General features: G+C 35.5%; 1 protein-coding gene across 5 annotated transcripts in view; it reads right to left on the reverse strand.

The window, feature by feature from the left end:
• Positions 1 to 3,926: 3,926 nt before the first annotated feature.
• The window catches only part of LOC129237720 (annexin B11), a 51,717-nt gene continuing 28,364 nt past the window's right edge, over positions 3,927 to 27,279 (reverse strand). For 3 of the 5 annotated variants that reach the window (XM_054872625.1, XM_054872624.1, XM_054872626.1), the window contains exons 2-9: positions 20,363 to 20,423; positions 16,501 to 17,085; positions 10,328 to 10,468; positions 6,385 to 6,625; positions 6,068 to 6,297; positions 5,772 to 5,981; positions 4,736 to 4,804; positions 3,927 to 4,663 (exon numbers count right to left, since the gene is read on the reverse strand). In XM_054872625.1, the coding sequence (XP_054728600.1) occupies positions 4,598 to 4,663; positions 4,736 to 4,804; positions 5,772 to 5,981; positions 6,068 to 6,297; positions 6,385 to 6,625; positions 10,328 to 10,468; positions 16,501 to 17,085; positions 20,363 to 20,374 (1,554 nt within the window). In that variant the 5' untranslated portion in view covers positions 20,375 to 20,423 and the 3' untranslated portion in view covers positions 3,927 to 4,597. The remainder of the gene's footprint in view (positions 4,664 to 4,735; positions 4,805 to 5,771; positions 5,982 to 6,067; positions 6,298 to 6,384; positions 6,626 to 10,327; positions 10,469 to 16,500; positions 17,086 to 20,362; positions 20,424 to 27,279) is intronic. The other 2 variants (XM_054872628.1, XM_054872627.1) reach the window with 1 other exon arrangement.

Genomic DNA, 27,279 nt, shown 5'->3' on the forward strand with positions numbered 1-27,279 from the left:
TATTTGTGTTAATTTTTTCATTTAATTTTTTATTATTATACTTTTTTTTCTTTATTAATTTAAGTTTTTATTTTATTTTTTTTAATTAATTTTATTATATTTTTTTTTTATTATATTATATACCTGCCTTCCAAATGGTTTTTGCGCCCTCCTAAAGTCGTATCTGAGTGAACGCCACTTTCGCGTTAAACAAAGAAACGAATACTCTAACCTTGAAGAAGCAAATGCTGGTGTGTCGCAAAGAAGCATTCTTCTATATACCAGAGACTTGCCGATACCCCTGAATAGCTTGATCGCCACTTTTGCCGACGACACTGCCATCCTAGCAATTAGAAAAAGTGCTGAAGAAGCTGCAGGCAAACTTCAAATTGCAACAAAAGTGATTGAGGCATGGACGAAATTAAACAATGCCAAGTCAGCGCATGTTAGGTTAGGTTAGGTTAGCCTGGTTGGCGTTAAGCCACGCATAGATATTTTGGTCCCTAGCGATACCAGATGGAAAGCGACCTTTATGAATACTGAAAGTAGGCATCATGTTTCAACGCTTTTGGTGAATCTAAGCAGAGCTGGGAGATCCGCTTTTGCGACGTCTTCCAGATCCTCAAAGAGTGGGGCTACCAGGCATTACAAAAGCGTTTTTAATAATGCCGGACCAACGCACAGAAGGTATTCTAAAGTTTCCTGGACATTCTCTCTGCATTTCCTGCATTTGCCCGTGTTAGCAATCCCTATTTTGTGAGCCTGTGCGGCCAACACATTATGGACCTGTCACCATACCTATAATAGCTCTGCAGTTCTTTCGTGAGAGCGTAAGCACGAATTGAGTCAGTTTCTTTTACTTTGTACTACACATGATTTTTGTTGTTTTGCATGTGGTCAGATTAGTCCACCTAGCTTCCACTCGTCTTTTCATGTAGTCGTCCATTTCGTTGTATACTGTATTTAGCGGTTTTTGTATGTCGTTCTCTTAAGTGCATGTAAACTTCACCAACAAAAAAGTGAATCAGTATCCAATAATACTGCTAGATGCCCCAATACCACATACAAACCCTTCAAAATACCTTGGCATAACGCTCGGTGCTAAGCTTCGATGGAAGGAGCATATAAAACTTAAACGGCATGAAATCCATCTGGAGATAATAAAAATGAAATGGACGATAGATATCTGGACGAACATTAAATCAAAGCTATCCTTATATAGCAAAATATCTATAAATAAACAAATTATAAAGCCTGTGGGGTCCTATGGCGCGCAACTATGGAGATAAGTAGGTCTAAGTAATGTAAATATACTTCAACTACTCCATAATAAAATCCTCTAGATATTCTCAACTCACCTTGATTCGTTCGCAATAAGGATATTCATCGTGACCTCGAGATTCCTACAGTCGCTGAAGAAATTAAAAAACAAACAGAAGCCCACTCCCTCAGCCTTCAAAGGCACGTGAATGAGGAAGCTAGCAAACTCCTCAACACCTCATGCCTAACCCACTTGATCTGGCATGATGGATGTTAACTTAAGGAAGGGACTATGAAAATCTCTTCACAAAATTCTCTTTATATTAGAGAAACACTGATTGTATATTTCAATTAAAAACTCTTAGCTTCGTGTGTTCTGTGTGCTGTTTCGAGAGTTGTCTACGAATTGACTTTTTTAATTCTTATGTGGTTTCCTAAGTAGGCGAATGTGTCGACGTTTTCGATTTGCTCCGAGGTGCTGATTTGGATGGATTCCAATTTACCGGCATTTATATGTAAGTAGGTGGGTAGGTAGAGTGGCTGTCGCAACGACACACTTAGACCTTTCGTAGGTCCCTTGTGATACCACTGGAACTTAACCTTACCCTATGGGTTCCTTTTCAAACAATCCGATAGCCTTAATAAACGAGCAGAGCGTCGTTAGTTTTAGATGCGCTATGTCCAAAATGCCATATTAAGAGTGCGGAGCCTCCTTGTAGCTAAGCTTTCACACTCACATTAAAGGTGTCTGACTGTTTCCTCTTCTTCTGTAGTAAGGCAACTTCTACACAAATCGAAGTACGGGAGCCCTAACCTTCCAGCGTGGCTGTCTATTATACAATGACCAGTTAATACCCCTATCATTTTCCTTATAGCTTCTCTGTTAAATCTTAACAAGATTTTTGATCGACCGCTGTTCCATTTCGGCCATGTCTGTGTGCTTAGTTCGCATGTTGTGAGGTTTTTCTAGCTTGTATTTACCTTTTTGATGGTTTCCCTGTCTATAAGTAATGTACAAGTGGCTATAGGCATAGGTATCAGCATCTTATCCGGTTGGAAACCGAGTATTTTACCGGTTGCAGCAGGTTCATCTGCCTTCCTGTGGCCTGACACCCAAATAAAGTGTATTTTGTAGTATTTAGATGCGTCATTTAGAAGTTTAAAACATTCTATGACTGTTTTTGACGAGTGTGTTTTAGATTCTAGCGCTTTTATTACTGCTTGACTGTCCGAGTATACGAAGACTTCATTTGTGGATAATAGTCTCGTTTTTATTACCGCCAGTCCCTCTTTTATGGCAGTGAATTCCGCCTGAAATACACCGCACATCATCTTTAGCACATCATCAAGACCCATTAAGAATAACAGAGGCAATAATATGCAGCCTTGCTTAATTCGCGCTACTGGCTCGATTGGGTCAGCTGATCTTTTATTTTACCCGTTTTCTTATCTGGAACTCTTTTACGCTGGAGCGACTTCCATATGCTTTGATGACGCAGTCTGTCGAACGCCTTCTCAGAGTCGATGAAGACAAGGTAGGGAGATCCCAGCAGTTCATATACCTGCCTAACGATTTTAAAAGCTGCTATACGATCTAAGCATGCTTTCCGTGACCTAAGACCAGCCTGCTGGCTGTGCAATGCGTGGATGCGAAATACTAGGTTAACCCGGCGTTCATCGCTACTGGGTAAAAAATACCACAAAGGTAATAAAACCACTTCCAACTTTTTTTCTACAAAAAATTTTTTTCATAAAATATCGTGACCTGCCACTTCAAGTACCTTTCTGCATAGAAACAAAAGACGCGCTCCCTACGTAAAGTAAATAGTTAATTAATTATACACCTATACTGGGTTGCCTATATTCGACGGAGCCGACGGATTTCGATGACTCTTTGGGCCCGTTCCAATCGACGAGGCTTGTCCGCAGGCAACAATCTTTGCGTCAATTGAATCTTATACGGGAATAAATGCAAATCAATGCGGATAATTCGTTTTAAAGTGGTCCGAGCAATGCCCAACTGCTGAAAACGGCGATTTTGTGATGTCCATGGCGACGTCTCAACACTGGCCCGTACAAGAACAATATTCTCATCCGATCGGCTCTGCGCGGTTTTGATTTGGCCTCTTTGGATTAGAAAGAGCATCACCAGTCGAAAACCTTTCGTACAAACGTTTAATGGTATTCTTAGAAGGCGCACTTTTCACATTATTTAATTTTTTATACGCACGTTGAGTTTTCACAATTGACTTCTTTTGTTGAATGTAAATTTCAACAATTTGGGAGCGCTCGCCTGGCGTGTACTGTTCCATGGTAAAAATCGGGGTCCGTCGAATACGGGCATCCCTGTATATTATGTGGTAATTTTTATCCTGTTGCGACCGGGTTAAAAAAACAAAAATAATAATACTGGAATAATAAAATCACAATTTTTCTTTTGAACGCAGTCCTTTTAAATGACTTGAAAGAAAATTTAAATTTAGTAAGCCACCGCAAAGAAGTACATAGTTTATAAAAATAACTGCTTGTTGTTGTAATACCAAAAAATATTTAGGTGGAACGCTGCTGAATGAATGCTGAAACGTGAAAAGAAAGACAACAGACGGGTAATGACACGGAAAACGTGGAGCTATTTTAATATAATAAGTTGACAGGAGCTGCACATAGTTAAAACAAATCTTATCTTGGTTTCTATTTTTTTGCATGTATTTATTTTTCATATTTTTCAAAGATCAAATACATTCAAAATAGTAAATTTGCATGTAAGACACAACAGTTCCAAATGACATTCAAAATGGGCGCATTAATACAAATTTGGAGGATTCCTTAAATAAACACTTGGTGATTTTCAACAATTAAATGCATGTTGGCATTGTCACGAGTAGGTATACGAGACGTGAGAATAATTTAAAAAATTTACTGAGATTTCCAGCAATTTTCCATTTACATATTTAATACATATAAGAAAAATATATCTTAGATATGCGCATATATGCGCACATATACATACATATATACTTATTATTTTTTGTTTTTTTTTTTCATGTTTGCTTATGCAGTGTACATTGTCGATTTTTTGGAATATGAAAGCACACTTATAAAACTGTGCGTAAGCGAAAATAGGATAATAGTCATATTGAAGAGTTTACTGCTTTGAACTATGCATATTCGAAATAGCTTTACACATATACATGTGTATATATATATTCCAATAGGCAGATACCTAGTTAACATCAAGCACAAAATTTTCCTCAATCTTCAGATATAAAAAAAATTAATTGTAGTTGTTACTCTTATACACATTTGTGAAATATATGCAAGCATGTGTTTGTATTGAATGAAGCGCTGATTTTGACATTTAGGAGGAGCGTTGTTCTCCAACGAGGGCGTATAATGCGTGCTTGTAGTGTCCCGATGTGTCACCCTATAAGGAGAGCAAATAAATTAATATTTACTTTGGTAAAAAAGAAAATTAAGCCAAATGGCTTCACACTACCTTGATCCAGCTTTTCAGACTCTTGCCATACATGCGCTCAAATTGTGCCTTAATATCAGCCATGTCAATCTGCCAATATGATGATATGTACATATATGTAAATATATTTGTGTGTAAATAAAGGGTGATTTTTTAGCTATTATCTTTTTAAATAGTTGTTTTAAACAGCTGACGCACGTTTCGTGATTTGTTTCACTGTCAAACATCTTCAGTTTGGTCTATAATTTAACCATGAATCGTCTTACAAACGAACAACGCTTGCAAATCATTAAATTTTATTATAAAAATGCTTGTTCTGTTAAGAAAGTTTAAGATCCACTTTTTTATCGAAAAATTGTGTTCAGCGACGAAGCTCATTTTTGGATCAACGGGTACGTAAATAAGCAGAATTGTCGATTTTGGAGTGAATGTCAGCCAGAAGAATAGCAAGAGCTACCAATGTATCCAGAAAAGGTTACAGTTTGGTGCGGTCTATGGGCTGGAAGTATCATTGGAATCGTAACGTAACTGTGAATGGTGAGCGCTACCGTGAAATGATATCCAACTTTTTTTTTGCCCAAAATGCTAGAGCTTGACTTGCATGGCATGTGGTTTCAGCAAGACGGTGCCACATGCTACACAGCACGCGTAACAATGGACTTGTTGAGAGGCGAGTTCGGTGAACATTTTATTTCATATTTGGGACCTGTTAATTGGCCTAGCTCCATTGTGGAGCTATGTTAAAGCTCATGTCTATTCAGACAAGCCTGCTTCAATTAACGCATTGGAAGACAACATTAAAGCATTCATATGTGAGATACCGGCCGATACATTGGAAAGAGTACGCCAAAATTGGACTAAGCGGATGGACCATTTGAAGCGCAGTCACAGTCAACATTTGCATGAAATAATCTTCAAGCATTAAATTATATGAACTGTACTATCGATTTAAATAAAAAATGCATGCATTTTTTTTGAATTTTACGTGTGTTTTTCTGAAAAAACTTTTCTATAGCTCTTAAAAAATCACCCGTTACATTGCGTTTTCTCAACTCACCTCCGAACGTGTGATTATGACACGTATCAACTGTTTATCATTCGTACCAATACCAGCCATACTCTTGTGCAGGCGCGATGCAAAGTATTCGGTCTTATTGGTGACGCACTTAAATATAGCAACCAGACCCTCCATTATGTCACCTGAAAATTCTTTGCGTATGGCTTTTTCCAATGTGTGACCAGTCATTTTTTCATACTCTTGGAAAATCTAAACAAAAGTAAAAGACATGAAATTAAAAATGCATAACAGCAACTAAAAACAAGTATTTTATATATTTTTATATTTCCACCCACCATTCGCAATTGTTGATAATTACGTTGGCACAAAATCATATTGAACATGCTCTCATCGGTGCCTACACGCAATTCGCCTGCCTTGAGCAGTTCACGAGCATCTGCTTGCGCTGCCGCTGGATCCACTTGACCACTCTCATCACGTGCTGCTGTACAGAGTGAGACTAACAGGCGCTTAAAGTTGCCGGAAGTCTCCGATTTCAATTCGGACTCCAAGTGGGCACCATACACTAAAAAAACAAAAAAAATTAATATAAAGTAATTATCTGGACAAATTAAACAAAAAATTTAGAAATAGCTAAAAAAATGGCACTTACAGCGCAAGTACTGATTCTTGATAGTGTGTATTTCCACGTTCGACAATGTGCATAGTATTTCGATCAGCACATCTTCATCCGTGCCGATTCCCGCCATAGCATCGTTCATCTCGGCGCAATAAAAGTCCACAATTGGACGCAAAAGACCGACAAGCAATTTTTCGAAATTGCCACTAGTCTCTGATTTAACATCCTCGATGAGGTCTTTGCCAAAATGTGTTTTGTATTGGCGTTGAATCTCCTACAAAGAGCAACAAAGGCAAAGAGAAAAGAGAGAATTTATTACACCAGTTATAATGTATGTATGTAAGTAAATATGTCGAAGTTTGCGAAATTTTAAAGCTAATTGGGTTGAAAAATTTGCACTGCATATGGACCCTAATATGGCGAGAAATTTTTTTTTAATTAAGATAAAAAATAGTTTTGAATTTGAGTGCATACAAATTATCTTAGTAACAAACTTTTTAATTTAGCCGAGTTCCAAACCTTCGTAATCACATTTCTTTAGCTTTACTAGCCAAGACAAGAGCCATGAATAATAGAACACAAAAAGTGTACACCGTAGACAAAAGCCATAACGGTATAAAAGCTTTCCTGCTGTTATTTTATTTGCTTGCTGCCACCTGTTTGAAATAATTCCCAAAAGATTTACAAAATGTAAGCTTTTCCCGTGGTTGATGTGGAATGCTTTTTCTGGCCTCTCAAAACACACCGCTGGAGTGAGTGATAATTTTAGTTTAATAGATATTTACAAGGTTTCTGAGATAAATTCTTTTTTCTAATATTGTTCTTTCTTTAATCAAAACTAAATTAATCACACTTTCAAACTTCACACAAGGTGGCGCAAAATCAATCAATCTCTCAGAAGAATTAAAACTTTTACATATTTAAGGAGGGAAACCGGTTTAGATCGATCAAAAAATCGATTTTTTTTATTGCATAAATCGTTAGTATAACTACTCAAGAATATGTGGTAAAATTTTTAAAGCGAAATTCGCATTATTCCCGATTCTATGAGCACTTAAGTGACTGCCCGTCGGTTCCGCACCGTAGCGCGCGTTAGTTTGCTAGCTTAAAAAGTTATTGACCAATCGTTCTAAAATTTTTCGGAATTTTTTCTTTAGTCAATTCTAATTTATATGAACCTTATTCTGGGATTATATTATTATTTAAAATAGGGTCTTTTAAGCAAAATAGATGAAAAAATATGGTATAACAAAACCACTTTGTGTTTAAGCGCCTCGAAAGCATGCAATTTTGAATATTTTTTTACCACAATTAGGTTCATATTCTTGCGAAATATGTTGCTAATAAAAAAAAATTGCCCTTGATTTCAGAGAAAATTCGCAACCCCAGGAATTCCCACCAACAAGACACTCCGATGGCGATCGTCCATCGACAGCACGCTCTCTCCCGCAGAAAAAGCTTCAAAAAAATTTAAAAGTGTACCTAAAAATATAAATAAAATATCCTCTAAACTTAAACAATTTCTGATCTTTTTTTCTTTGTTCAAAAAATTCTCAAAAAACACCAAAATTTTGGCCTCCTAAACCGGTTTCCCCCCTTAATACTTGTAAACTGTGATGAACTGATCGCGTATAAGTCAAAATAAAGATTTCCATCACTCAAAACTATTTTTGTTTTTTATTTAGTAAAAAAGTTATTTACAAACAAAACTGTAATGAGTAATGAGTAATTTTGTACCACCAAAATTCAGAGAAATGAAGCAGATTTTCATCTAAATTTTGAACTTTTTAATCTAAGTTTTAGGAAAATTTCGGGAATGCCTTCGAAAATGCCAGTTTAAACCGGCTAAGGAATTGAGATGATTTTAATAGAATTTCGTAACGGCCAATGTGATTTTTTTCATATAAAAAGCGCATTTTTTATAAAAACTGCATTTGATTCTTTTTCGTTTTTCGTTTTTGCAAACGATCTTGCGCATTCTTTTCCATAAGAAATACATTTTTATACGGAATAAAATGCAAAACTGCGCTCAAAAAAATTATTAAAAATACAAACGACTTTTTAGCCGCTTAAAACTTCCACTTTACTTAAATGTCATGAGCCATGTTAGGGCGTACCCAAAATTCGTTTTAAAAATTCGAATTAAAAGGTTCAAAATGTCAATGAAAACTTGTTAATGTTTTATATATTTTGTGTAACGTTTTAAAGTTTGATTAACATGGTTTCGATTAAAAATTCTAACTGGACAAACTTTAAAAGTATTAGAAATATCATCATACTCTTAGTTATGCTCTCCACTGTACATACCCTATGATCAGAAAGTACCGGGAATGTTTAATTTAAACGAACCGCGCACGTGGGAACCGGTCCATATTTATTCCTTATATTGGTAGAACTGTAAGACACACATCTGTCCCTTTTTAGGATCCCGCCATCGGATCATTAGTAACTGCCTGGCCGGCCGGAAATGTGGCAAACAATTCTTGGATTTTGAATGATGATAACGCACCATCACACCGAGCCCAAATTGTGCTGGATTATTTGACCAAACACCATCGTGCCAGTAAATACCATCGTGCAAGCACCGTATTCACCTGATATAGCTCCGTGCGACTTCTTTTTGGTTCCCAAGTTGAACTTACCACTTCGTGGAAGGAGATTTCAGTCGATAGAGGGGATCAAAGAGAATGCGACGAAAGAACTGAAGGTCATCCCTTCGCCGGCCTGCCAGGGGTATGTTGCTTCAGGCAGGTTATATTTTGAAGGAGATAAAATAAATTTGCCTGAAATTTTACTCTTTTTTGTTTTATTACAACATTCCCGGTACTTTCAGATCATAGGATATGTATTCAAGTCAGTATATGTCTTTTTTTATTGAATTCCTTTGTAAGGAGAATATTTTTGATTACTCATTACCTTTCTACAACTGAAAATACTCAGATTGATTACTAAAATTATAAATAGGTAATAGAATTATAATAGGAATAGAATTCGGCCACCGTAGCCAAATGGTTAGTGCGTGACTACCATTCGGAATGCAGAGAAAAAGTAGGTTTGAATCTCGGTGAAACTCCAAAATGAAGAAAACTTTTTTCTAATAGTGGTCGCCCCTCGGCAGGCAATGGCAACCCTCCGAGTGTATTTCTGCCATGAAAAAACTACTCATAAAAAATATCTGCCGTTCGGAGTCGGCTTGAAACTGTAGGTCCCTCCATCTGTGGAACAACATCAAGACGCACGCCACAAATAGGAAGAGGAGCTCGGCCAAACACCCAAAAAGGGTGTACGTGCCAATTATATATATATATATATATATATATATAATAGAATTAAAATATCGAAACTAAATATAATGAACCAATTAAAATACTCTTTTGTTCGGTAAAATAGAACAAATTTGGAAAGGACTTATAAAAAAATAGTTAATTACATTTTGGGTGAAATACTGCTATTATTAGTAACAATAAATTTCTCTTTCAAATAATTATGTGGCATATATAAAAATTTATATTTTACAAAATCATATTTGACGTAGAGTGCAAACAGTTGGAGAGGCAATGGCAAATTGAAGCAATTGTCGTCGTTGAGAAAACACTGGGTGATTCTCGCTTGGCTAAAAGTATTGCTTGTCAAAGCTGTTAAAATTCAAGAAAAATTGCTATCGTTTTGAAATAATTTTAGACGAATTGGGTCTGTTCAAAAAAAGGGAAAGATTAAGACTTAAGCGAAGCAGTTTACACTGCATTTGACATTTGAGGCCAAAAGCTCATTTACAGCGATTAAGATTCACAAATAGGATCTTGATGTTCTCAATTTTTAGTACAATTTGAGCTACTTTTATAGAATTAAGTAGCTAAGATACATTTGCAAGCAAAACAAAAACCTTTTGCTACCACAGCTATTTTATTTGATTCTATGTATTAAAATACCAATAAACTAATTAGCTGCTGTTTAAATAATTTTTTTTTCTAGTTACCTGACGCTGTTCATTGGAACGGCGACAAATGATGTTAATCAAAGCATCCTCATCAGTGCCAAAACCTTTCATTGCCTTGCGTAAGTCATGCGCATCCTTCACCGGGTCAAAATTTTGTGCGGGTAATACAGTTGGAGTACCCTGAAATAAATATCGAATTCATCGTTTAATTAATGGAAAATATATGGATGGAAAAAATAAATAATAATAGTTGAAGTTACTTGTTAAAGCAAACTTAAAGATTAACATGAAAAAAATATTGAAAAGTGCATATAAATGAGCCACAATGCAAACGAAAACAATTACAGGACAGTTTTGCAAATTATACTTAGGCTATTTTTTCTGGTGAATTTAATTACAAAATATTACTACTATCTCTGCGTTATTGTGGCGCTCTGGCAATACCAATATCATAAAATTCACCATACGGTGTGATAAAATTATTTACTCATACCTACAACAATAGCAGCCTCAGCTGCTGAGCTGTTCATAGATAATTTGATATGAAACACACTACTCACCAACGTAAACGTACGCCCGTATCAGCTGGTGCGATGAAACTAATAGAGCCCATGTAAATGAACTCTCAACACCGTTCCGTTCCGTTCCGCAGTATCGTAGTTGGTTCTTTCATCGTGACAGCTGTTACGGGCGTACTTTTTTACGTTGGCTAGTGTGAGCATCATTAGTGACGATCGCAGATATTTATAGACCTGTCACAATAGCTCCGTTACGTCCGTTACTGCAACGCATTTGATGGGCGTGGTATGTCAAATATACATTGGTGCCCCAAGGAGAGTATTGCCGTGTATAAACAAAAACAAAAAACAGAAGTTCTTGCCTTGAAAGCAAATATTAGATTTCGTTGTGTATAACGAAGTTTCTATTGGGCGTGAAATATATTACAAAATTAATGCTTATTGAAGAGAAACAAGTTTTAATAGAATTTATGGTAGTCGTAGAAGGTGGGTGCCGCCATAACTTCATGATTCGAGAATTTATACACAACGAAGTATAATATTTGTTTTCACGACAAGAATATCTGTTTTTTTTTTATATGCGGCAATATTTTCATTGTGGCGCAGCGCACTATTGTGACAGCCCTATAACCGCGATATACATAATTGCGGCATGGCTTCATAAGAGCATGACTCTGATTTTTTTGTGATTTTTCTAATTTAATGAAACGCGTAATCCGTATTTAAAATCTTTTTACGTGCTTTCGAATACGAACATTCCAAAACAGTTGCAAATTTTAAATACCTCATTTGATTATAATTTGTTTATACAAGGTGGCGCAAAAATAATCATCCAATTTTTTTTTTATCAATTTTTTTACTTAATAAAAAATAATATTTTGTCCTTTTCGCGCTCTATTTGCTTGCCTGTTTGTACCCTACGATCTGAAAGTACCGGGGATGTTTAAATAAAACAAAAGAGTTAAATTTTATCTCTTTCAAAGTATGACCCGTCTGAAGCAACACTCATGTGCCAACATTTAATCCAGTCCTCCATGCACCCCTGGTAAGCCGACGAAGGGATGGCCTTCAGCTCCTTCGTCGCATTCTCTTTGATCTCCTCCATCGACTGAAATCTCCTTCCGCGAAGTGGTAACTTCAACTTGAGAAACAAAAAGAAGTCGCACGGAGCTATATCAGGTGAATACGGTGCTTGCACGATGGTATTTACTGGCACGATGGTGTTTGGTCAAATAATCCAGCACAATTAGGGCTTGGTGCGATGGCGCGTTATCATCATAAAGAACTCAAGAATTGTTTGCCCACATTTCCTGCTGCTTGCGACGTACAACATCTCTCAAACGCTTCAAAACAGATAAATAATATTCTTTATTGACTGTCTAGCCCGATGGCAGGTACTCATTGTGCAATCGAAGAAAACAGTCAACATCACCTTGTCGGTACTTTTCGATCATAGGGTATACTATGAATCTTGCGATAGGGTGATCAGTTTTGCCTTGTATATGTAAGTGCACCGTTTTTGTGGCATGCGAAACGGTGCTATACAATTTAGCATGTGACTACTGGTAGCTTACATTTTACGCTCCAGCTGATTTACAAAAAAAGGAGATTATCTATGATAAGGATGTTGTATATTTCTTTGGATCACTATCTCGTTTTATTTCATGTCAAATATATAATTGTGAAATATTAAATATAAAATTTTATATTTAATGCTTGCTATTGACGATATAAAAATCCTTTTTATTCACGTAAATGCTAAATAAAATACATTTTCTAAAATAAAATAATTACAATTTTTTTCTATTCTGATTTCTATTATATTCTTCCTTATTTTGACACTCCACTTCTAAGTGGAAGAAGAACACTTCATCTGGAATTACATCACAAATTTACACTTATTTATTTACACTTATTACGCACTTACATTTATTACGCACTTACACTTATTACGCACTTCCTATCCTATCTTGGCAGCCGCCGTAGCCGAATGGGAATTCACAGAGAGATCGTTGGTTCGAATCTCAGTGAAACACCAAAATTAAGAAAAACATTTTTCTAATAGCGGTCGCCCCTCGGCAGGCAATGGCAAACCTACGAGTGTATTTCTGCCATGAAAAAGCTCCTCAAAAAAATATCTGTCGTTCGGAGTCGGCTTGAAACTGTAGGTCCCTCCAGTTGTGGAACAACATCAAGACGCACACCACAAATAGGAGGAGGAGCTCGGCCAAACACCCAAAAAGGGTGTACGCGCCAATTATATATAATATATATATAGTATATATCTGAGAGATTACACTTAAAAGTGGCATGTAAACCACTAACAGTTGAACCAACCTAGAACCGTATATGATTTTGACAATTTGAAAATTTCAATCGTGTTTCAATTAAATGATAATTTCCAGGCACTTTCGGAACAAATAACTACCCGAAAATTGTCATAGAAAAGATTAGTAAAGTAATTATCAGGTCTGTTCTGCATTAGGACTCAATTTGAAATGTAAAACGGCACACATTCCGACTTGCTTTCCCGAGTGAGATTGTAAAGTTTGCAATGGTTTTTTTTTCTAAATTCATAATCAGCTGGTTTCAATAATACATATTATAAACAGAATGAAATCGCTGAACAAACTTCGACGAACTGATATTTAAAACGCTGATAATTAGAATTAATAGAAAAATCTGGGGATTCAATTTTTTTTTTCTGATGCGGAGCGGTATGTTGCGACGAATATCACCCCGACGAAGTTTGTTGAGCGACTTGATTCTGTTTATAATAAGTTTCATACTATCGTGAGGGGTTGGCAATAGTATCAGATTATTTATACTAATTGAAAAAAAAAGTAAACATTTAGAAAAAAAAACTTAAATGAACAATAGCAAAGTATTTTTTTCTATACATTTTTGCAACTATTTTTATGGCTGAGTCTCAAATAAAACTACGACTAAAAGTTACGAGTCTAAAAATGTATGTTGGAATATTATTTGTAATGCCTACCAATATGAAACTTTTCGATAATTACTGCGCATGAGGCGGAATCAAGAACGTGTGGTTTCATTTCTATAAATTTAGCTTTACTTATGAGCGACTCCTTATCAGTGAGCCAAGAATTTTTAACGTGGTCTTACATTTTAGTGAAAATTTATTTATTTGTATGGTTGGATATAATAAGAACTTAAAAAGCACCAAACGCCTAACAGAAGTGTACGCGCCAATTATGTAAATATAAATTTTTTTTTTAACTTAAACAATAGCAATGTATTTTTTTCTATACATTTTTGCAACTATTTTTATGGCTGAGTCTCAAATAAAACTACGACTAAAAGTTACGAGTCTAAAAATGTATGTTGGAATATTATTTGTAATGCCTACCAATATGAAACTTTTCGATAATTACTGCGCATGAGGCGGAATCAAGAACGTGTGGTTTCATTTTGATAAATTTAGCTTTACTTATGAGCGACTCCTTATCAGTGAGCCAAGAATTTTTAACGTGGTCTTACATTTTTGTGAAAATTTGTTTATTTGTATGGTTGGATATAATAAGAAGTAAACTTAAAAAGCACCAAACGCCTAACAGAAGTGTACGCGCCAATTATGTAAATATAAATTTTTTTTTAACTTAAATTTCTTTTTAAAACATTAATAATTTTGAGTTTATTCCATGTTGAAAATATTGGTATAGTTTTTAAAGTGAAAAATATTCGAATGTTTTAACAGTCACATACACTTTTTCAACTTTTTATGATAAATCAAACCTTATAAACTAATTTATTTTTGTTTCTTTTTTTTTGTTTTTTATATATAAGATTTTTGAGTTGGAAAAAATTAAAAAAAACTAAGGTTAATAATTCCGATATTTTTACCATTCGAATAATTTGTTTTTTTTTTTTAATTTTTCAGCATAGAATAAACTTTTTAAACTTTTTTTTTAATGTATTATATCATTATATTTGGAATAAATCACCACGTAGTCTAAAAAATGAGTTTTTCAAAAAGAAAATTCTTTGGAGTTGTTTACCGTTATGTACATTTTTTTTAAATAATTTTTTAGGATGAAATAAACTTATTAAATAAATTTTGTTTCTCAAAATGTTTGCGAAATTTCTTTTATTTTTGTAATATTTGAAAAACACCTTCAACAGATTATATTTTTATTAATAGCTTAGACTATGCCCCAGTAATCAGTAATTCCGACAAGTTACACAATGCGATTCGCCTAACTTCTCCTCCATTAATATTCACATTCGTCCAGCGTAGAAGTGAAAAATCAGTGCAAAATATTGCTTTAGCGAACCGCTAATATTACTTTTCGGTTTACAAATCCATCAAAGAGTCGCTATCTACAGAGTAAGCAGATACAGTATTACAGTACAGCAAATTTGTACTTATTTGAATATAACTCGAAAAATTATAAAAAGCCACAATGAAACTTTCAGGTACTACTGAGCACTAAGGAAAGAGTACATCGTCTTCTTCATAGCGTCACAGTCCTTGGTGGGCCATTGCTTCCTTCACAGCTTTTCGATTTACAGCCACTTCCCTCAAACATTGCAAGCGCATTTTCCTAAAATCAGCTTCTACATCTTCTAACCACCTTTTCCTCGGGCGTCCCCTTTTTCTATCTCCAATTGGGCGAAGATCTAACGCCTTTCTCGTTGATCGCTCCCTTGCCGTTCTAGCCACATGTTCTAGCCATCTAAGTCGTTGAGACTTAATAAATCTTCTTATAGTTTCTTTCTTAACTATGCCTTCCAGTTCGGCATTGAGCCTCATGCGATAAGTGCCATCTGCCAGCATAAGCGGACCATAGATTTTTCGGAGCACTTTACTTTCAAAGGACATTAACTGTTTTGTCGCGTTAGCTTTCAGCGTCCATACTTCACAGCCATATGTAAGCACAGGTTGTATCAGTGCTTTATACATTCTTAATTTTTGATTTTTTTAAGAGTACATATTAAGGAAAATAGTATAAAAAAAAACTGAGAGGTGTTTTTCAAAAATAAAAAAATTAAAATTTTTTCATACTCTTTTAACAAAAAATTTAAGGTTTTCCCAACAAAATTTTTTCAAAAGCTTATTTTGTACTAAAAACTAAAAAAAAAACAACAAATTCCAAAACCATTGAAATTAACTACGGATATTTCACTTTAACAAACTCTATGCTAAAAATTTTCAAAATGGAAAAAACCTTAAAATTATTAAAAAATTAATCATTATTAAAATTATACTCGAGCCTACAAATAAAAAAATTTTCAGAAAAATCGCGGGCAATATTTAAAATACTTGGATCACTTCACATGGAATCTCTTCTTCGCTCTTATTCAAAGAAATTTTGAATAAAATTTGTAAGGAAAAGATTTATTAAACTACTTAAATACAGACTAGACGAATAATAGCTGAAATGTTTTCTCAACATTATGCAGATTAAAACGGAAAGTGTTGGCATACACACAACTTACATGCTAAGGTGTAATTTGCCTTTTACTACATTTCATTTCAAATATTAAGCAACACTTTTTAAATCGAACATTTTTTATCAAAATCGAAATGCAGAACAGGGCTGTAGTGTATCTTATTTCAACTATGTATATATGTATGTATTATGTATGTGTGTACTGTATAATTTGTATATTTCTAAGTAGATACACATGTATGCACGTATCCATGCATGAGCTTTATTTTACACAAACCTCTCTAGGGGCAAACGGTTGATGATGGTGCAGCACATGGCCCTGACGGTGGGCCAACTCTTGGAAACAGTGCGCTATATTGCCGGCTGGTGATTCATAGCCGACCGAAGTCGGTACAGGCGTATATCCATGCGTTGGAGCATAAGAAGGATGCGAAGCCGGATGCGTGTAATGAGCTGTGTGCGCTGGATAGGGCGTAGGCACTCCTACGCCGCCGCTACCCGTGCCATGGGTGGGCGTCCCCGATGCTGATGGGTAAGGTGCTTGCGCATGTTGGGGATTGTGTGGGTACGAGGAGCCTGGATAAGGTGCACTATGCGGTGAACCCATGGGGGGATAAGGCGCTTGATGTTGAAGATGATGCGACATATTGTTAGTAGAAGGATATGGTGTCTGATGGTGTGAGGGCAATGGTTGATAATGTAAACTATTTTGATGTGGCATATGTTGCGGAGAGGAATTGGTGTGATGTTGCGCAGGCGCTATCCAACCAGCGCCAAAGGGCACACCAACTGGTGCGCCCGGATTGGGATTGTTCTGATTGTTATATGGCGAATTGGATTGTGGCTGTGGCATGCCGGAACCCTACAAAAGATGCATGAATTATTTGAGAAGAAACAAACTGATGATGAAACAAAGTGATGGCTGCATAGAAAGCATTGAATAGCTCAATTTGGGTATGTTTTTTTGTTTTTTCGTCTTAGCTAAATTTTGATTACATTTGCGTTGTTCGCAATTTTACAGTGAATAGACAAGTGAACAATGGACAAGTTGAAAAATGTAATATATATTTGTAAGTATTTACATTTAATTTTAACAGCATTAAAAAAGTGTAGCAGGAAAGTGGCAAAGGAAATGGCCCATAAACCGGAAAGGTGTGATGATTGAGTGGGTGCGAAACTGACAATGGGAGCGAAACAAAATTGGGTGATCTCGTTTGTTGAACTTACAATCACATGTGAACAAATGAATCATTGAGGCAGATCTTTTGTTGATTGTTTAAGTTAAAAATAAAATTTTCTTCGTCATCATGTGAAACGTTTCTTTTTATTTTTGCTTTAACACAAAACGCACAATGTTTACTGGGAGGGCAAATATAAGTAACTTTTTCGAAATAAAATACTAGATGAAGTAAAAAGTTTCGAGCGCTTTAGTGAGTCATATCTCACGATGCATATATGTTGTTGTTGCATTAACATAAATATTATTTAATATTCCTTATAAGTATTTTTCAAATGTTTCTGTACTTGGCCGAATATAAATGCTAGTCATTCCGGTAACGTGGAAACACTTTGCATCGAGTCCTACTTTAGGGCGGTTTAAAGGTAGCATTAAAGCTCAAAAGAAAGTTATTTATGAGTTTTGTGCTTACTGAATTCAGCTGTGTATTATAGCGTTCCAAAATGGCGGTAAAACACGAAAAAATTCGACGCCTTCTTCAGTCGCACTTTGACGAAATGAAAGCGCAGAACAGGTGACCAAAGGAGCTGGTGTTTTTTGTGGGCTCAATGCAACATTAACGAGGTGGTTTCAACGATTTAGTCTGCTAATATGAACGCCGAAGATGAGGCACGCTTTAAAAGAGCCGATTTTTTGGGACCTTTTTGAAGGTTTCTCGCTCTACCTTGCGAATGTCTCTGACCATATTTGACTTAAGAATCATCATACTTTTTAGATTGTTCGTATAATATTGACCTTTAACAGCATTACTCAAAACAAGAATTAAATTGAAGTTGCGAGGCGAAAAATTGGCATCGCCAAAACCAAATCGACATGTTTAATGAACTTAGTGTGCAAAATATGGATTCAAAGATCAAACAAAAAAAAATTATAAGATTCTCTAGAGCTCACAGCCTTAATTTGAATCCACACAAAGTTGGTTGTGATCATTCTGCAACGGTGAGCGAACGGTCCGAAATCACAGTTCTAGCAGCACCTCAAAACAATTAGCCAATAATGTCACTACTCCGAAGTCCACATCGAACTACCAATCTCTGCGGATGCATTGGCTTTTCGTCAATCTCGTGCGGTTTTTCCGATACCAGTTACGAGTCAATATTCCTTAATTCAGTTGCACATACTCGGCCGCAGCAGGCACAATATTTCGTAGAACAACGGAAACGGTGTGTATTATTCACTGTCAAGTGAGTATATTAATTTTTTGTTTAGACTCGCATACAGCTCGTGCAGTGGTTGCTTCATTTCGATCAAATCTGCTGAACGCAGCTCTAGAGAAGAAGCGTTTGGTGTGGCCTATAGGCTGGAGGAATCATCGGCCCATATTTCTTCAAAGACGAGACTGGCGCCAATGTAACAGTGAATGGCGCACGCTATCGCGCCATGATAAACGAATTTTTTGATGACGGAAATTGAATCCCGTTATCTCCACAACATTTTGTTTCAACAAGACGGCGCTACTTGCCATACAGCCCTTAAAACAATGGATTTACAGCGTCGTCGGTTCGGTGAGCAATTTATCTCTCGCCTCGGACCAGTTGATTGGCCATTAAGATCGTTTGATATCACATCTTTGGACTTTTATTTATGGCGGAATGTAAAGTCTAAATGCTTTATGGATCAACCAGTTTCGATTGAGGAATTGGAAGCCAACATTTGTAAAGTTTTTCACGAGATACCGACCGAAATCCTCCAGCGAGTAATTTAAAATTGGTTTTTAAGGATGGCCGAATGCGGCGCATTTGTGGGATTATCTTTAAAAAATAAATATCATGAATGGTTGTAAACAAAAATAACAAAGATTGCCCAATTAATTTGAATTTTTGTCGTTTTATTTCAATTTAAAATCCGATAGCTCTAAATTGTACACGTTTTATAATAATTTCTTACATCGAGTTAAGAAGCTAACTCAAATTGAATGTACACATTTTTTCTGCACCGATAAAAATCTTAACTCGGGTCAAATTCGGGCATATACGATTTTCGAGTTACATTAGTAAATTGAAATAGCAAAAGTTTTTTTGTTGAAAATGAATAAAAAATAAACAAATATGCTTAACTCCATTTAGTTTTTAACTCGAGTTAAAAATTAACCGTTTATTCTTATTAGGTCTACAACTCGTGTTGAATGTCAGTGAGTAGATATGAAACCTAAAGAAAGTAAATGGTTCTATATATAAATATTTTGCACAGGAAGAGGCTGTTGATGTCAAAATGACCTGTAAACAAAAAACTTTCTTGTATTTGCACCACCGGGTATGTTAACATGAACCAAAGCAAGACCCACAATGCGCTTTCGAAAGTGCGTATTTTGTGGAAATGCGCTACTAAGTATTCAAATAAATACAATTCAGAATAATTTTTTGAAAATAGTTGAGCTGGATTTTTTATTACAATTGATTTTAGGTGTCATTAGGCAATACAGCTCCTTATGTAATATAATACATGGGTTAGGGGAGAAGGGAGGGGGTACCAAATGCCACTTACCAATCCACACCATTTTAACAAAAAATAAAATCAAGGTATTAAAAACACATTATCCAACTGTTCCAGCTATGCTTTTCACTGCATTCAGAGGAAATGTTTGCACCAAAGTGAGGATTTGTGTGTATCATTAGCTCGCCAAAATCGAATATTTTGTGGAAAATTATTTACAAAAGTATTTCTGCCAATTTAGAGTGTTAGTTTTTTCGTTTTTCGTTAAATTTAAAATATTTTTTTTTATAAAATATGCATTATGCAAAACATTCGATGCAAACATTCTTGTTAGTAAATATGTACATATGTATGTATAAATTAAATTTTGATTAAATATTACACACTTAAGATATTAATTTAGTAAGCGCATAATAATGTGAATTCAGGAAATAATAACTCACAATAAATTAGAAATTAAGCAACTTACAAATGGATACATTTTGATGTTTTTAGTTGTTTTGCTTCTCACGATTCAATCAAGTGGATAGCTGGAAAGAAATAAAAATAAATAATTATTTGCAACTCAACATATTAGTGTACACAAGTATGGTAAGTAAAGAGTTTTTAGATTTAATAGAGTTTAGATTAATAATATTTTTGGAAAACTACAAAAATATTCAAAATAATCGCCTTTTGTTTTAGTACAGACTCTTAAACAGGCCGGCCATTGCACTCAGGGCCAGTGGACTCAAGTGAGTGGCCAAAATGAGTAACTTTATAACCAATTTCAGCAGAAAATATATAACATTCTCTTATTTTGAATATTTTTCTGATTTATTTATTAATTAATTAGCAAATCCGGTCGCGCTTCATTGCGGCTCAATCGGATATGAAATAAGGGAAGAGTAAATAAAAACATTCTAGTACTTCGTTAAGAAAATGATCATTTTGACTGCCTGGAAACAAAATTTAATACTCCAATGGGTTATAGCAGCTGTGAGTGTCAGCATTTCTTTAAAGTTGGTCATTTCTGCGGAGCAAAACGATAATATCGCGAGGATGAAATCTTGTTCAACCATGACAATTGCTGTGCAAGATGAAGTCCAAAATAAACACGACTGAGGTAAAATAGAAACGACAGGAGCTTTATCCTGAAGTTTATTTCTTCAAAATAGTTCCCTCTGGTCTCGATACACTGTTTTGCGCGATCTAAAAGCTTTTAAGGTCATTGACCGGAATGTCCTTCAGGATGTTGGTACAAGCCTTTTGGATGGCCTCTACGGACGCAAAACACGTTCTTTTCATGGCCAAATGCAGTTTTCCAAATAGGTAGAAATCACAGAGAGCCAAGTCAGGCAAATGCGGTGATGGATTGATGGTTAAAATGCGAGTTATGGTTAAAAAATCAGTCACAAGAGTGGATCAATGCAATTAACGCCAGCTTCCTCCTTCGCGGTATTCAGGGCGAATTCGACGAATGCGATGCAATAAACGCTTTAAAACGCCAAGATAGAAAATTGCATTGACGGTTTGGCCCGTTGGCACGAAGTCTTTGAATCGTAAAAACAAATGAGCATCACCTTGATTTTTGACTTCCCCAAACGTAATATTTTGGATGGTGGCTTATCTGGGGCCTTCCATTCGACACTTTGACGCTTAGTTTCAGGTTTATGTTGCAAACACCACGTTTTATCACCAGTTGTTAAGGAAGTTCTCGTCTTTTCTCGCCTCTTTAATGAGGTCTGGTCTTTCGAAAGTTGAATTCTGAGCAATTTTTGGTCCTCAGTTAATTTGTGTGGAATGAAACGTGCACAGACCTTTTCGCATGCCCAAATGATCAGTTAAAATGCGATAAATCTATGTTTTGGAGATACTCAACTCTGATTCCACGAATTTCAACGATTATTTCGGTTCATTTTTGATAAATCTACGAACAATTTTCATGGAGTTTTCGGTGATGAATGTTTTTTGGCGGCCCGTATCTTCATTGTAATTTATGTCCTCACAATCATCTTTGAAACGTGTAAACCACTCATGAATTCTGGCATGAACTTTTTTCATTAATTCAAATGCTTCGGTAAAGGTTTTACCGATTTTAAAACAAAATTTTATATTAGTTCTTTGTTCGAAACTAATTTTTGTACCGATGACACAAACATACTGACACTTTAGACGGAATAACTTCGCTTCCACAGAACTGAATGTCACCAAGCTTTCACTGGAAGTCAGCTAGAAATGTAACTTCCAACGCACTAACTCATTAAAAAGATGGCGCCATCAAAAACATTTTTATGACACTAGTTTTGTTTATTTTGGACTTCAGCTTGTATATTCAAGTGCTGGAGTGTTATACGTATATTCTGCCCAGGGATTTAAATTGCTCTGCTATTTCCTAGTTCTCATTTTCACTCTCACTTCTACCCTTCATATCCACCCTATTGCCTAGACTTGACTCCCTCGGATCCTTTGGACTTTGGACTACTACAGAAGCGAGGGCAATAGCAGTAGCTGGAGCACACATGAATAATTTCGCTAATAGTACTCCGGCCGACTCCAAGTTTTTTGCCACTACTCCGACCACAGAGAGAACTTAACATTTTTCTTTAACTATTGCAAAAAAATAATTAATGCAAACTCTGGTTCTAGCATTTTCACCGGCTGGAGTTTTATCAGCGCAAATAACAATTTAATTTTTTTATTTCTGATAATGAGGTCAATGGAATTTTTGCAAATTCGAATTAAACGATTGTTGCCATGTAACATTTTTTGCAATAACTCAACAACATGCAGGCAATGGCAAACCTCCGAGTGTATTTCTGCCATGAAAAAGCTCCTCATAAAAATATCTACTGTTCGGAGTCGGCTTGAAACTGTGGGTCACTCCATTTGTGGAACAACATCAAGACGCACACCACAAATAGGAGGAGGAGCTCGGCCAAACACCCATAGAGGGTGTACGCGCCAATTATTCAATTGCTTAATTTCATCTCCGATGAAGTAGCTTTGGAAGAACTCTTGGTAACTGCTAGGAACAGAATGCAAAGAGCCCTGCGGCAAACTTGTACCTGAACTTTATGAGTTGGTATCAGGGTTGGTCACAGTGCACTAAATAATTATTGCAATAAGCGTATAGTTAAAGCAGATTTAGTGATAATGGAACCCTTATTTTAAATACCATTAAAATATTTATGCAATTTAGTGCTAGTGCAAAAGTTCCAACCCTGGGCATGGCTCACGGATTGACGTCATCTAGAAACAGGAATTGTAATTTGTGATATTCTTGAGCAAATGTTTTGAATCAATAGTAATTATTTCTAACAACAAGGGTACAAAGTTTGCCAGTGCACATGCGAAAATTTTGGAGATTATCATGGATTAATAGAGACATAAATCTGGAATACGTGCCCAGCACTCTCCCTTAAGGAAATACATGAAATTAAATCAAGTTGAGCTTATTTTGAAATAAGCATTTCTGGTGAAAAAAGTAAAAAAAAATAGTTAAAAAAAAACTAAAAAACACACTTTTAATGCTAATCGAACTAAAAAGTAGAAAATCAAATATAGCTTAAAAAACTAAAAAACACGCTTTTATTGCTAATCGAACTAAAAAGTAGAAAATAAATTTTAATGACAAAGGGACCTACAATGAAGTAATACCAAATCGAAGGATCAGTCATAGTCAACTACCTCAGAACAGAATTATAACAAAAATTAAGATACAAATAGAGTAATTCAAATTGGAGTTAAAAGCGTGGGATGCTTGATATAGTAAATATTACAATCATTCTATTGGCAACTACCTATGTACAGAAGGTTATGAAAGTGAAGCAAAATGCATGACCGTGTGACTTCTGGCTATTCCCAAAACTCAAGAGACCACTACCGGAAATGGACTATTTGGCATGTTTCGGGGATTGGAAAACTCGTGTATTTCATCGAGGGGGCATTATTTTGAAGGGGATGAAATTGATTTACAAGAATAAATGACGATTTTTCATTTTACAACCAAATTCACCTTACTTTTTGCCCACAGGTAAAAAAACAATGGAACATTTTTATCAAATTATTGCATTGTCATCGGTCCTTGATAGGTGTGCAAAATTTCAAGTCGATCAGATGTTTAGAAGCCAGTGAAAATTAAGCTCAAAGATTCCGTTACATACACACATACATACATACATACATACATATATACATACATACATACATACATACATACAACCCGTCCTAATAAAAGTGTGTTAAAAACAGCTGCTTTCGAATCACTAACCGCCCAGCGAGTATTGAAATAAAAAAATGTTTTGCGTCCAACGTTGCACATGATTTGGCAGCACTGCGTTATTTTTGTTTGAATATAAAACGACTCGCCTAAAAAATATAAAATATGCAAAACATAATCAAAAAATATCCTAAACTATACTTGGAAGCACTGATCAAAGGAAATCGCTTGTGAATTTAGCGGATATAAATAAAGTCGCTGCGGAATTTGAAAAGAGCAGAGAAGTTGCGAATCGAAAGCGACAAATGTTAGCATTTAATTTAAATTTTAATTGCTTTGAAAATCTTTGTAACTGAACTCATGACAGTACTGAGAGTATATGTTTGTATTGTATGTATGTAAGCTGAAGGCCTCAGTAATTAGTCATAATTCTGAATAAATGCGGGGTATAATTATGATATTTGTATTTATGATTATTACTATTGTAAATAAATAAATAAATAAGTAAACAAAATTTTAATATATGATAGTAGCTCTTAGTAGCTAAATTGCCACTATCACTGCTAATACAATAATGGGTTTTTAATGGTTTATTTGTCCACTTAAATTTATAGTCATCTCAGTTTGTAGTTGTGCAATTAGCGATGCGCCGATACAAGTAGGTAGTCGATACATTCATCTTGAAATGAAGTATGTACCTGTGGCAGCGACACTTTAGCCGCATATATAAAATAAGTATCGATGAATATTGCTTGGAAATATTTATGTTGAAATATCTTACATAGACACAGTCCAATAAATTACAAACGATAAGAAAATATCTCAAGGCCTAACTTCATCTAACTTCATAAAAACGAAAGTATTAGTTGTATGCTGGACATTTGTTTTTTTTTTTGGAATTTTTATCATCGATAGCACTTTTTTCAACTTTTTATCTTTTCTATAGGGTCCGGCACTCGAATTGTAGCCAATTAAAAGTTCATAAATTTTGTTTGGATAATTATTTTTTTGCAATTCAAAGTAGAAAATGTGTGAAAATGATACAGGGTGGGCCATATAGAGTTTGCTTTTTGAACCACCTCTTTTTTTGAGAATGGTAACACAAATGACATGTCAAATGTGTTCATAATTTACGAAATGGGACGCTATACGCTTGAACACAATTGGGAAATATTGAAAACCTATTTCCAAAGTGGTGAGTCTTCTTCTTCTTTTCTGATTTTCACATCGGTGGCTACGTCAATAAGCAAAATTGTCGGATTTGGGATCAGAAAATCCACACGTTACTGTAGAGAAACAAATGCATCCACAACGAGTCACTGTTTGGTGCGGTTTTTGGTCTGGCTGCATCATCAGGCCAAATAAACCCTATCGTTTTGGGAGTTTACGAATTTTCTGAAGTTGGTTACACTTCGAATGTCGGACACTGTAGTATAATACCCCTCCAGATATTATTGTATTAAATATTATAAACATCATTAACACACTTTCACAAATTTCAAAAATTATATAATTTTTTAGTTTTTCTATGGTCCACTGTTTTAAGGTATGCCTAACAATTTTCGATCTGGCTTAGATATTGGCAATGTCCCGATATACCTCAGCATATCTAAATTTACTTCGCTTAGGTTATTAATTGTTGCTTTGATTAAATTGCAAGGAGCCCCGTCTGCCATGTATTCGCTTCACGTTTATACCAACGCATTGTTCAACATCGAAATGGACTGTTCCGAATGCTTTGCTCATTGAACGAATTGTGCTCGCCCAGATCCTTAACTGAAATTAAAACTTAATCCAAATAATCAGTGAAGATGGATCTTGTTGCTGCTGTAGCAGTTCATCAAGTCCACCTTCGATAAATTCCACTGCGGGACCTAAATATATTACATCAGCTGGGGCAAACAGCCGCAACTGGTGAGGTAATAATCCGTGTCGCCGTGTCTTTTATTCACCCACTTCTCCAAGTTCGGGATAAACCTGTATGTCCCACGGTCTTGGGTTGGTGGTGGTTGGACTCTTCAGCGAAGGTGGACGTTTCACTTTTGCAAATACACAAGCAATAACCTTACCTAGTCTTCGTCGTACGAAATATGTCAGTGTCATTAAGTATGAACAATTTTTTAAGAAACTCTTATCACATGCGACAGATATAAAAATAGAAAGCAAAGGTTGCTTGAATTTGATTATTTTTAACACACTGCTCTTGAAACATAAAAGTTTGCTTTCTTTGCTGGCTATACATTTTCTGAGGTCATTGAAATAAAATTACGGGCATTAGAGTTCGACGCCATATTCAATGGCAAGGCATATTATACAGAGTTGGCCATTAAATTGGCAATAACGGGCGACCCTATAACATTTGGCAGCCATGTCAGAACAGTTAATGTCGCAGTGCGTTAGAAGCGTCAATCGAGCATTATAGACCTATGATAACACACTTTCTGATGTCCACTATAAAAAATAAAAATTTAAGAAATTAAGTGAGTATCGATCGAGCATAATTTTTTCCCCCAAGAAAAACACAACGCATCTGAGTAAAATTATCGATACTAGAAATATATCGGCACATCCCCAACAACCATCAGTGTAAATATATCGTGAAAATGCGGTTAAGTGATTAAACGACTGTGGAAATGGGCATTAAACCACACGAGCGATAGTCTTGCAAGCTTGAACAAGAATGTAACGCTTTTTGTTGTTATTTTTTTTTTTTTTTGTTAACCGTTAGCAACAACTCATAAAAGCGTCGTATTAGATTGTCGCTAAAGTCAATGCACCTTCAGTGGCTCTTTGTTAGTTGTCGGTCACTTCCACCAATCGGCTGCCTGTTGGTTTTTATCTTCTTTTGTTATGCATTTCATTCGTTTGTTTTGTTTAAAATATTCCACTGTATCTACATTATGACTAAGTGTGACGCCATAAAGTCCATCCCATACTTCAATACTATACTTATTATTATTTTCGATTGCTATTTGTTGAAGTGTGTAGAAGTGTGAAGTGAAGTGTGTATGTAGTTGTGAAGAAAATCAAAAGATTCATTACACTTGTCACTGTGGATGTTTATCTTGGAGGATAGATAAATGTTAATTGACTTTCATTTTTGTTTCATCCAAAGTGTACAATAAAAGTGAACGGTGAAACATATGGCAGCCTATAAACACTCGATGAAAGCCATTCACTCACAG

The sequence above is a fragment of the Anastrepha obliqua genome, chromosome 2 (genome assembly GCF_027943255.1).
Source record: "Anastrepha obliqua isolate idAnaObli1 chromosome 2, idAnaObli1_1.0, whole genome shotgun sequence".
NCBI lineage: Eukaryota > Metazoa > Arthropoda > Insecta > Diptera > Tephritidae > Anastrepha > Anastrepha obliqua.